At 33.7% G+C, this 13,465-nt stretch overlaps 2 protein-coding genes across 5 annotated transcripts in view; one reads left to right on the plus strand and one right to left on the minus strand.

Annotated features, from left to right (window-relative positions):
• LOC138695809 (uncharacterized) overlaps positions 1 to 12,931 on the plus strand; it is a 228,166-nt gene extending 215,235 nt beyond the window's left edge. For both annotated transcript variants that reach the window (XM_069820040.1, XM_069820042.1), the window contains one exon: positions 11,588 to 12,931. The gene's annotated coding sequence lies outside the window, so the exon portion shown is untranslated. The remainder of the gene's footprint in view (positions 1 to 11,587) is intronic.
• LOC138695811 (sodium-dependent noradrenaline transporter-like) overlaps positions 1 to 13,465 on the minus strand; it is a 522,121-nt gene that overhangs the window by 7,087 nt on the left and 501,569 nt on the right. For all 3 annotated transcript variants that reach the window (XM_069820044.1, XM_069820045.1, XM_069820043.1), the window contains 4 exons: positions 11,610 to 11,722; positions 5,299 to 5,439; positions 2,354 to 2,453; positions 803 to 903 (listed from right to left, as the gene is read on the minus strand). In XM_069820044.1, the coding sequence (XP_069676145.1) occupies positions 803 to 903; positions 2,354 to 2,453; positions 5,299 to 5,439; positions 11,610 to 11,722 (455 nt within the window). The remainder of the gene's footprint in view (positions 1 to 802; positions 904 to 2,353; positions 2,454 to 5,298; positions 5,440 to 11,609; positions 11,723 to 13,465) is intronic.

Raw genomic sequence — 13,465 nt, forward strand, 5'->3', positions numbered from 1 at the left:
TGAAACTACGAGTGAAATTTAATAAGATTATTTAACGAATAAAATTAAATACCTAACTTGCAAAATCGAATTACGTAAATGATAATTATTATCAAACACAGCAATAAGACATTATTATGTTTCCTTGTAATGAAGTTCAAAAACAAACTTCTGTCTGTCACGGCATACTGAATACTATTGCCAACTACTCAGAGCGGAAATACGAAACAACAATACTTAACCTCAAAAGTAAGATAAGCTGAAATGTTACATTAACAGAATAGAAACACGAAAGGTTTTTAAAATCATTTATTTATTACTTGGCGTTACTGTTATTGAAAACGCAATTTTCAAAGTTAAATTTTGTTGGCATTTCTTGAATTTCTATGATTGACACTGAAGTGGACTGGACTGAGTTGGAGGTAGAGGGATGTCCAGGAACTATATTTCCAGTATTGTACGAGGCGTCTTAACAGATAAGATACGTCCTTACAAAGTGTCTTATCAAGAAAGACAACTGTGATTGGTTGATTTTAAGGTGGTTCTGAAACGATTTTGGCCAATATTGAAAATTCATCCTATAAGTTGAACAGTCCTTGTAATTTCAGTCTGAACGTTAGAAGATTTAAATACTCGGTCTGTGATCTGAAGAAATTTTGAAGTAATTCTACAATGGAACACTTGTCATTAAAGATCTGAAATTATTTATGAACACAGAAATCAAAATCTCTCTTATGTGATGACCAGGTTTAATAGTAAACTCGGAAAATGTTGTAAAGAGAAATGATTCATGTTAATTGTTAATTTATATACTGGTACTTACTATTATGAAAGCTGGACTAATAAATTTCCAGCAAATCCGCCAGTATAGTCCTGGTTTTGAACCCAGCATTGCTTGCACATCTTGTGAAAATCGCTCCAATCCTGTGTATGGAATAAAAACAAAAACAATTTTAGAATACATATTATATACATTGCAAGATGCTAACCATGCCTCGTGTTATTAGAGCTCGAGAAGTCTCTTACATACCAAAGTGGAAACACAAAATTAATACTTAGAGGTCAATCAATCAATCAAACTCCTGTATCTCCTCATGAGGAGCATAGGGCATTCACAAAGTGCCTCCATCGGACCCTATTTGTAGCCATCTTCTTCACTTCGCTCCATGTTTTCCCCTCCCTAGCAATTTCCTCCAAAACTGTTCTCTTCCGTGTATTTTTTGGCCTTCCTCTTGTTGTACTACCCTGGGGGTTCCAATCCAAAGCCATTCTTTCTACTGCTCCATCTTCTTTCCTGATTGTGTGCCCTATCCAATTCCACTTTCGTCTTTTGATTTCTATTGTGATTTCTTTCTGATTTGTTATCTTCCATAGTTCTGAGTTTGTGATTATATCTGGCCATCTAATTTTTAAAATTCTTCGTAAACATCTTTTAACAAATGTTTGCAGTTTATTTTGTATAATTTTACTTGTTTTCCATGTCCCACAGCCATATAATAAGACTGATTTCACATTACTGTTAAAGATTTTAATTTTTGTAGATCTAGATATAATATACGATTTCCATATTGAGTACAACTGGACAAATGCACTATTTGCATTTTTTATTCGGTTCTTTACATCCTCAAAAGCTTCACCATCCTTGTCAATTATACTAGCCAAATATTTAAATTCTTGAACAGTATCAATGTTATTATTATTTATTATTATCTGTCTTCTTACTATTTAATCCTTAGAGGTTATGGAGATGGAAAATAAGTACTATAGTTAGAATAATGAAAAAAACTTATTATTAATTTAATAGTATAGCCATAAGATGCGATCCAGCAGGCAGTGCAAACACGTCAACAACAGACAAACGACTTTTTTTTTTGCTGTTATTTATACTCGCTTTAATATCTCTAGTCATATCGCGAGTTAATCTTTTGGGTGAAATTCGAAGGCCTGTATACTATTGTTAAATCTGGTTCTATTGTTGTGAACTAGATGGCGTCTGTAGATGTATTACTAATTTGTTATGAATATGATTTTGATGATGAATGAAGCCGGTCATATTCAGGGACGTTGTGACCCGAATTTCCTGGCATTTGCCTTGCGGTTGAGGGAAAACCCTGAAAAACCTCAACCAGGAAATTAAACCCTGGCCGGAATCGAACCCGGGCCTTCAACGTAAGAGACCAGCATGCTGACCCCTACACCACAAAGGTCACAAATGACATTATCAAAACCACTTTCCAGTAGCAGGGGAATTGAAAATTAAACAAAAATACTTCCGTAAAAATTTCAAAATCTATTTTTTACGGTTCCCCAATAATCTCTCTTTGCAAGAGGAAGTAAAAATATTATTAATATATTAACAGACAGCTATACTTACCATAGAACCAAGATACTGCAATGGCTTCAAAGAGCGCAGAGCAGAGGAGGGAGATGCCAGCAGAGTACGTGTCAAATAGATGAAACATGTAAATTCCGCCCTAAAAGAAGAAGGAAAAGAAGAAAGCTAATAATTGTGACATCTCTTTACTTCGTTAGATAATGAAACAAGCGAATCAGCATGAAATCAAGAAATATGTTTTTGTCTTAAGATAATATTAATAGAATTGCTGGTTTTTGTTTTATGTTCACAATATACAGTACTAATTATGTGTGTTTGTGTGTACATTTACAGAGCGATCCATATAAATCTTTACAATTTTAATGATTTATAACTTCTGAACTAATAATAGTAAACGTGTACAATCTGTTGTGAATTGAAGGGTTCAGAGCCATAGTGGGCCAAGCGCCATTTATTAAAAACGGAGAACGCGAGGGTTAAAGTTAAGTAATATAGTTTAATGAAGATTGACATATCATTTAGTTTTAATGTGTATACTTTATATTACTTGCTATATGTTTCCATTGAATTACGGTGATAACCTCATTTTAACCCTTGTTTTCTACGATTTTAGTAAATGGTGCTTGGCCCACTATGGCTCTGAACCCTTCAGTTATAGAGTAACTGTGGGAGATTCCTCAGAGTGCATGTTGAAAATGTCTTCACCTGCATCCATACACAACTGTACTCGTCACACCATATTCCATGACGTTCTCTGAAGTGTACCCTCGTCAATGTTGCTGATTTCATTCCTAATGGCCTCATAGAGTTCAGCAAGTGATCGCGGTCTATTCTTGTATACTCTATCTTTAAGACAGCCCTATAAGAACAAGTCAGGCGATCTGGGGGACCACAGATTTTTTTTAGATTAGGCGATCACCGAAGAAGCTGGCTATAAAGTTTCATGGCCTCGTTAGATGTATGATATGAGCCGTTCAGAGCAAAAGTGGTGTAAGTCAAAACTGGGTAATGAGGTTTAAAGTAAAAATTCTGTAAAATACAGCGCAAAGTAGCAGTAAATATGTCCTTCGTGCTATCCACTGACTACTAATAGTTTAAATAAATTGAATATTAATCGCTACTTTGTGCTGTATTTTACAGAAAGTTTACTTTAACCCTCATTACCCATTTTTTTGACTTTCACCACTTCTGCTCTGAACGGCTCATGTGTTGCGAAATCTTGCTGGGAGTAGCTTTCTTTGATGAGTTGACTAAACGTCCTCGAACATTATCAACACAATCTTGACTCACTGCAGGTCTGTGTTTTCCACTCGCTGAGGAGCGAGCCAGTGGTCTCCAGCTTTCTTGCCATCGATAAAATTGTTGGCTTGGTTGGAATATTGCGCACATCGAATTTTCTTAGAAATGCCCGTCGTGTTTGAATCAAGGAATTTGTCTTACAATGCGTTTTTGCAATAAAAATACGCTGCCGAATTGAGAACTGCATGTTCGTGTTATGACTGCAAAAACTAGAGACTGCGAACTAATTACTAATAGCCAACAATGGGTAATAGGGGTACCAATATAGATTCTCTCAGAGCCACTGAGATCATATAACTCGATTTAAGTTTATACCACAGTCTAGTATATACAGTCACGAAGCTTAATACGTAGTAAATATGCATCCATAGATAGTTGCTAACCACCAGGATCGCTACTATCGCCTCATTACAGACCAAAGACGTTATATTTACAGAAAATGTGAAATAGTACCTGCGTAGAGGTCTGCATCGGACGTTTTTGCTCGAGCGCCAAGTAGTTCATAGCATAATCCGATAGGTAGCGCACATGTATGGTGGGTAAAATTGTCGCGAGCGATAAATCCTCGAACGGTATAAACCGAGCGTTAGACATTCGTTCTTGTTACAGTGATGGACTGTGTAGAAACATCATAGATGTTTATCATTTCAAAACTTTGCACTGTTTAACTAACCTCTCCATAGTACAACTACAAAACTTCCTTTAAAATGTAATATAAATGTTGTAGGTAATTTTTTTTTTCCCCCAAACAGGAGTGATTTTGTTTTTGCCACATCTGATAGATGTTATTGGATGTAAATGTAATTATTATAAACGGAGAACCCAATCACGATAATGCAAGAACGGTATAAAGTTTTCTAGTAATAATAATAATCTCTAATAATATAATTAATGTATCAATCTTTGCATCTGTAACAGTTGTGCAGCATGATTATTCGTTTTGTTATATTTTCTGTGACGTTATCTCTGTACTAATATTGTTATTTATGTACTGCTATATCAATAATATTTTGTAAAACGTTTCTACATTGTCGCAGTATATAGGCGGAACACTATGTATGGAGCTATCATATTATATATGTGGTAAATCAAATATTGAATAATTATTAATTAGCAATAATAACTGTATATCGAAGTTTTTCATACTATTTCATTTATAACTTCATGTTATTGTTTTGGTACGTTCCATTAAACCTTTGTCATAAACGCAGAAAATAAAGCCTTATTTTTACCGTGTGAGCAAAACATATGTGTATCTTATCTGTCGCCTTCCATACAAGATAAGACATGTCGGTGAGATGACCTTGTACTGTGCTTCTATTTATTACGAGCGTATCACGACCGACCTTATCTCACTCGAGGGTGCGACACTCGACCGAATTCAAGCGAGCGATTTAACTACAATGCAGCACTCTGCTGCACAGTCTATTGTTCCTAGCACCCTCACAACTCAAGCTTCGTGACTGTATAGACTGTGTTTACTAGCTTCCAGAGAGAAATTATAGACCCTAACTCATTAAAATTGTAAAGGTTTATATGTGGATCGCTGTGTATAATGAATATTGGTAATTATTTTATTCCTTTGCTCCTTCTATTAGTTGCTAATACTGTACCTGGTGTACATAATATCAGTTACAAGAAATTTCAATACTGTTTTTTATGCGCTATGTAATAATTGTACCTACTGGTGTGACGTTGATAAGTGCGATAGAGAAGGAGACAGTGGCGGCTCCAAGCGTGAAAATCTCTCGGGCAAAACGTCGGCCATGAAAGAAGGAGTGAAATTCATCCATAAGACCAGTGATGACGCATTCCATTCCTCCCATCTGAAAACAACAATTTCGCAACAATGTTACTCGCGAGAAATTAAGTTACAATCAAATTAATGTTATGGTTCATTTCATACCTAGTACAATTTGGCCCAATGTAGCATTTTATCAAATTACCTACAACATAACTCAGCCTACATAATCCGTTTTCTGTCAAGTCAGCACAATAGATTGTAAGCTGTATTAACCAAAATTCAATGGCGCCCGTGGGGCCAGAGCCTACCCAATAATTATTTGTCTTATTATTATTATTATTATTATTATTATTATTATTATTATTATTATTATTATTACTACTACTACTTACTGGCTTTTAAGGAACCCGGAGGTTCATTGCCGCCCTCACATAAGCCCGCCATTGATCCCTATCCTGAGCAAGAATAATCCAGTCTCTACCATCATATCCCACCTCCCTCAAATCCATTTTAATATTATCCTCCCATCTACGTCTCGTCCTTCCTAAAGGTCTTTTTCCCTTCGGCCTCCCAACCAACACTCTATATGCATTTCTGGATTCGCCCATACGTGCTACATTCCCTCCCCATCTCAAACATCTGGATTTAATGTTCCTAATTATGTCAGATGAAGAATACAATGCGTGCAGTTCTGCGTTGTGTAACTTCCTCCATTCTCCTGTAACTTCATCCCTCTTAACCCCAAATATTTTCCTAAGAACCTTATTCTCAAACACCCTTAATCTCTGTTCCTCTCTCAAAGTGAGAGTCCAAGTTTCACAACCATAAAGAACAACCGGTAATATAACTGTTTTATAAATTCTAACTTTCAGATTTTTTGACAGCAGACTGGATGATAAAAGCTTCTCAACCCAATAATAACACGCATTTCCCATATTTATTCTGTGTTTAATTTCCTCCCGAGTGTCATTTGTATTTGTTACTGTTGCTCCAAGATATTTGAATTTTTCCACCTCTTCGAAGGATAAATCTCCAATTTTTATAGTTCCATTTCGTACAATATTCTGATCACGAGACATAATCATATACTTAGTCTTTTCGGGATTTACTTCCAACCCTATCGCTTTACTTGCTTCAAGCAGAATTTCCGCGTTTTCCGTAATCGTTTGTGGATTTTCTCCTAACATATTCACGTCATCCGCATAGACAAGAAGCTGATGTAACCCGTTCAATTCCAAACCCTCTCTGTTATCCTGAACTCTCCTAATGGCATAATCTAGAGCGAAGTTAAAAAGTAAAGATGATAGTGCATTTCCCTGCTTTAGCCCACAGTGAATTGGAAAAGCATCAGATAGAAACTGGCCTATACGGACTCTGCTGTAAGTTTCACTAAGACACATTTTAATTAATCGAACTAGTTTCTTGGGAATACCAAATTTCAATAAGAATATATATAAAACTTCTCTCTTAACCGAGTCATACGCCTTTTTGAAATCCATGAATAACTGATGTACTGTACCCTTATACTCCCATTTTTTCTCCAATATCTGTCGAATACAAAAAAGTCTGATCAATAGTCGATCTATTACGCCTAAAACCGCACTGATGATCCCCAATAATTTCATCTACATATGGAGTTAATCTTCTCAAAAGAATATTGGACAAAATTTTGTACGACGTCAACAAAAGTGATATTCCTCGAAAGTTACTACAGTTAGTCTTGTCCCCCTTCTTAAAAATAGGTACGATTATGGACTCCTTCCATTGTTCTGGTACAATTTCCTTTCCCCAAAATCATCATCATCATCATTATTATTATTATTATTATTATTATTATTAATTTTAACTTATAACTCGTGTTTCAGCCCACCCAATGTTTCCCAAAAGTTGGCACCACTGCAAAATACTACCATTTAGTGAACAGTAATACGCATCCATATTTGTAGAGACCTCAGATTTTCGCATTGGCGGTAAAAGCGACAAATCGTTGATGAAAAAGAAAGTTATTGTTTTTTACGAATGCGTCTCTAACAATATCGGAAATGACAATACTATTTTTATTGCGAATTTTCGCGATAGATGTGTTTTAGAGCGAAATAAATTATTTCAGCAAAGAAAAGCGAAATTTATTAAACATTATAACTTCATTTTTTAAAACATCTGATGCACCGTTTAAACACCTTTAACTTGTGAATAAAATATTTTGATATGATACCTCTTGCACAAAAGGAGAGATCTATAACTGAAACTCGATTAATATATTTCAGTATTATTTGTATTTATCCTGGTAATAATGAACAGTTTGACTCGTAGACATTTTGTTTTTACAGCATTAACTTCCCATGATTGTACGAGAAGATTCGAAGAGAACGGCAGTTACGTAGACTTTCGGCTCCCCACTACTACCATTAATGCACAACACAATGTCAATACGGCGGTTGCTGTCGTCTGCGATACAACGAACTTTTCTGTTGATTTTCGAGTTTGGCATTTTTTCCGGTTATTATATGCTTATTTAAGTTGTGTTAACTCTCGCTAGTGGTTTTATATTTTATTTTATCCGTCTTAGTATTTATTTTATTATTGTAAATATTTTTGTTTTATCACTATTATTATTATTATTATTATTATTATTATTATTATTATTATTAATGAATTATTTTGTATTACAATCTTTGTATAATTTCTGTCACGATTATTCTATTATTATTATTATTATTATTATTATTATTATTATTATTATTATTGTTACTATTATTTTATATCATCAGCATTATTATTTGAACCCTGTAAAATTTATGTAGACTACTGGACTGTACCCGAGCACGAGCATATGCTCATTTCGGGTATCTATCCAAATGTAAATTCAAATGTAAATTGTAAATAAATTGTAAATTGTAGAATTGTAGAATTACCGGGAATATTGTGAAGGAATTATAACTGCTTAACATCCACTTAACCACCGGTGTAGCTCAGACGGCTAAGGCGCTTGCCTGCCTATCCGGAGTTACGCTCTGGCGCGGGTTCGATTCCTGTTTGGGCTGATTACCTGGTTGGGTTTTTCCGAGGTTTTCCCCAACCGTAAGGCGAATATCAGGTAATGTATGGTGAATCCTCGGCCTCATGTTGCCAAATATCATCTCGTTATCACCAATACTATCAACCCTAACTACAGTGTCGTTAAATAACTATACTAAAAAAAAAGCAACGTCCAGTCTTCTTACAAACTGAAAGCTAGAATAATTGGAACACATTCTGAAAGAGATTAAGAGATCGCCCCTACTTTCAAACCCGGTCATTGATTCTTGGTAGAGGGGAAAAGAGGTAGCTACTGTCTATCCGAAAGGTTGCTTTTGTAGAAGGTCTTTATTTATCCGAGACTAATATTTTAATGTGTAAATTTGTAATGTAGCCTACGAGTAGATTGGGAGAAACGAAACACAAATGTATAAATATTATTAAAAAAATAAAGACCCTACGAGCCTTAAATAAAAAAGTGTAACTCCTAAAAGACAAGCACCAATAAAACCCATTTCATCATTGTTTGACGCTTAATACGTAATATAGCGTTGTTTTTCACGTAAAAATCCCTTCCAATTTATACGACATTATTGTGACTGTTAGGCCTACACTTTTACTACGTCATACTGCTTTTGACCAATAAAATGTTACGAAAGGACGTCTTTCAGCCAGTCATCGCTGCCTATCGCACAATTTTATCGCTTTCCTAGCATTTGTTTAATTTCATCGCTTCCCTAGTATTTGTTTGTTTTTTTATCCAAGTTCTTTGAAAGCTTCAGGAAGACTTTTGAACTACCACAGACACTTACTGCTGACATCATAACTTCAGTTTTGAAACGCTCTTGCCAAATTCTGAGTCATCATATTCACTCTGTTTAACTTTTTTTTTATTCACTTTATATTCATATATGTTTATTTTAATTTTCTTTCTACAAAATTTATGTAAACATTTAATATTGTAAAATTCATGTAGAAGAGTATACTGAGTCCTGGGCCTCCAATGGGAGGCAGTTATTATCTTATCTTAGCATTTGTTTCTTTGTTTGCCAACATTTCAAACTGTAAATTCTTTACAAAACATGTTTTGCAATCATAATTTGTTTCCCGCATAGATAGTCGACTGAAAATGGCGGCTTCCTTCAAACATTTTGGTGAAGGTAACATTAATGAAATAAAATGTTAGTAAGTCAATTAATTTCTATTTTATTGTATTAGAGTACTTTATTTCTTCCGATCTTTATATGCTTTCTTCTGTTTTTATCATCTCCCTACCATTTGTTTCTTTATTTGCCAACATTTCAAACTGTAAATTCTTTACAAAACATGTTTTGCAATCATAATTTGTTTCCCGCATAGATAGTCGACTGAAAATGGCGGCTTCCTTCAAACATCTTGGTGAAGGTAACATTATTGAAATAAAATTTTAGTAAGTCAATTAATATCTATTTTATTGTATTAGAGTACTTTATTTCTTCCGATCTTTATATGCTTTCTTCTGTTTTTATCATCTCCCTACCATTTGTTTCTTTGTTTGCCAACATTTCAAACTGTAAATTCTTTATGGTACTATAAGACATGTTTTGCGATCGTCATTTGTTTACAGCATAGACAGTCAACTGAAAATGGCGGCTCCGTTCAAACGTTTTGGTGAAGCTAACATTAGTGAAATAGAATTTCAGTAAGTCAATTAATATTTTATTGTATTAGAGTACTTTATTTCTTCTAATATTTATATACTTTCTTCTACTCGTGTAATAGTCAATTAAATCCAATTCGAGTTTTGATTTTCTCTAGATAAAACAAAGCCTCTAGTGAGATTACTGTTGATAATCTTACAACTAATTAGCGATAAAAAGCGAAATATAATATTCTTATCACGATTTTTTTCCAAATTAATGCGAAATTCTGTGTTCTCCACATATTTAGAGACTGTCGGACATTGTCTAGTTTCAAAAATAAATTAAAATTACACTTTTTCAATTCAGATTCTTTTCATTTATAAGCCCTTTTCTCTGCGATAGTTTTGTAAAAATATAGGTTATATATTTCTTTCCTTCCTTTCCCCTTTTGGTTCTCTTTATCAGCCGATGAATTTATTATCATAGCCTTTTTATTGTGAATTTTATTTGATAATCGGTATTTTTTTCTTTTTTATTATTATTTTATTACATTCCATTTTGTTTTATTGTACCTTACGTTTTCCATATTAACCATTTGTACTATTATTATTATTATTATTATTATTATTATTATTATTATTATTATTATTATTATTATTATTATTTTGTAATATGTTAGTATTCTGTTCTTGAACTTTTTGTTAAATTTTAACTGCTTGCATACTTTGTGACCTGGTAGAGTGTAAGAGAAGGCCCTATGGCCTTAACTCTGCCAGTATAAATAAATAATTATTATTATTTATATAAATTAGTTTAAATTCAAAATATATATTATTATGTTATTTTTCTTATAAGTTAGTTGTATTGCATTTCTGATGGTGTGGAAGAGAAGGCCTGATGGCCTTAATTCCACTAGAGTAAATAAATAAATAAATTAATTAATTAATTAAAAATATAATAAAATCTAAACTCAGTGGATTGTAATGTACACACAGTAGCCGTATCAAATTAGTGCGCAATCATTAATATTTTACGAATACGTACGTGAAAGCTTTCGTAATATACTTCAGACGTGGATAAAATTAAATGATTTCTTTAATGTGAAAGCATTTACGTAGCAGTTGTCTTGGAGAAAAACCAGCATTATGTTTTTATAGTCTACGACTACGCTTTTCACGTGACTTACGTCTCACCTTTTTCGTGGCTACAATATTTTGTCTGGATGCATGTAATATTTAACTTACCTTAACTAACAGCGACTGAATCCTAACATTACGACTAGGCAAACGCGAATGGCTCCTATTGTCCTGGGCTGCTAAAAAAACCTCGACCTCCATGAGCTAAGTCGCGTAAAAAGGAGTACAGTTTAGAGCTCTCTTCATATTCATAAGATTTATTTACAAATAGGCTAACTGCAATATTGTTTGTGATTTAAATAACTATGAATTATGCCAAATTCTACTTAATTAATAACGTAGATATATTTTTGGGAATTATTACAATTTTACATTAAAACATTCTATGTTTAAAGTCTTTGAACTTAATTAAATATGTATATGCAATAAATGTGTTTCCATTTATATTTAATAGGAAAAACTGAGAAGATACTCACAGCACTGTCCAGTCCTAACATGATGAGCATGAAAAAAAAGAGCATCGACCAAAAGTGCGAGCCTGGCAGAGTGGCAACTGCCTCAGGGTAGACCTGGAACACCAGACCTGGACCTGCCACAAACCAGACGCACAACAGTTAGCAGTGTCATGAAGTTGCAGGCTTTTACAGAAATATAAATCATTGTCATGGAGGCTGGAGCGAGTTTAATAGTGAAATACGAGGCACATACATTTTTAACACAACAAAAATTAGAGATTTTAATTCCGCAATATTTAAAGGATTGTTCAAAAAGCGCGCCGGTTTTGATATATCAAATTATGAACTTTATTTTTTCAAAATACTTTAAACTAGGACATAAACATGTTCAACTCACCTTCCCATTTCATGATCCCCTCTACTGTGCTTGCATGCAAGAACTCTGTAAGTGAAATTCGCTATGACTCACAAATTTCCATTTGGATTTCACCGACAACTCGTCGAATTTCCTCTTTTAACTCGCGGATGTTTCGGGGTTTATTGACATACACCAATGATTTAAGATTACCCCATAGAAAAAAAATCGCATGCCGTTAAATCACATGACCTTGGTGGTCATTGACAAGTAATTCCTCAATAAAACAAAATAATATATTATTTTACGTAATTTATTACAAAGGTAATTAATGTGTTGGTTCCATTTTAAATGATTGTCGAAAATTATGCCTAAATGCTTATCTTCAGAGGACTCTTTAATAATCGGACATTTACACTTTATAAGACAACAATCAGAATTATGTAATTTAATACTTAATATACAGGGACATCACTTTATTTTTACTCGCATTTTTATTGTACCTGCGTTTCTGAATGTACTTGACTCCCACCTCTTTACTAATGTTCTTGCTCCCGTCAGCCACACAGGCTTACGGCCGCTGTTGCATTCTAAGTCTGCTAGCAGAGAAGTAAACACTACAGAGTATAGTGTGTTTCAGAAATATGGTTGCGTTTTCTATAGAAGGAAGAGCCTATATTATTGAAGCTTAATTCCAGGGGCAGGTATTTATGTAAATTAATTTTATCATTTGTGTTTTTTAATATTGGAGTCGGCGGAGATTGTTGGAGATCGATTTCTACTCTTGTTGGATATTAATGGAAATTTTGGAAAATACAAGTCTTTTGGAACTGGAGTATTAACTCAGTATAAATATTACTTTCCAAATAATTAACATTAAAGGTTTATTGGATTCTGGTAAAGGTGCGGTATGGCCAATAGACAAGATCTGTTGAATTGAGACTGTATTTAACACATATTCATTAAAAACGAAAAAAAAAAAAAAAAACTTGCAGCCCTTGAATTAATACTTTCAAATTATTAGTGAAATGTTGAATTCTCCGTCTTTTGAGTTCAGTAATGTAATTAGAACACCTGAAATACCATGTAATGTAGCCTACTTGAATGTGCAACAAATTCAAATGAAAAAAATATCCGAAAAGGAACTCAGAATATGAAATTCGCTATAAAACGACGCAATAATAATAATTCGCGAATGTGTTCATATTTCGCTATTAGAACTCTATTTCGCGATTTGTCGTGATTGTTTTATCCAGATATTATTAATCAGAATCACTTAATTCGTAAAGATTAGTAAAAATCTATTGTATATCTATTATGTAGTGATTTTCGCGATCTCCGTAAATACTTATTTCGCACAGGTACGGTGTGTGAATAACTTTATCTGAGCAGAAGTGAAGATTAGAGTTACCGAAAGTACGTTAATATGCTGAATAAAGTATCCATTACATAATGAATACAACCGCCTGAAGAGTTGAGTTTGTGAAAAAAAAAATGTTACTACTCTACTGTATTTTGATAA

The sequence above is a fragment of the Periplaneta americana genome, chromosome 3, assembly GCF_040183065.1.
Source record: "Periplaneta americana isolate PAMFEO1 chromosome 3, P.americana_PAMFEO1_priV1, whole genome shotgun sequence".
Taxonomy (NCBI): Eukaryota; Metazoa; Arthropoda; class Insecta; order Blattodea; family Blattidae; genus Periplaneta; species Periplaneta americana.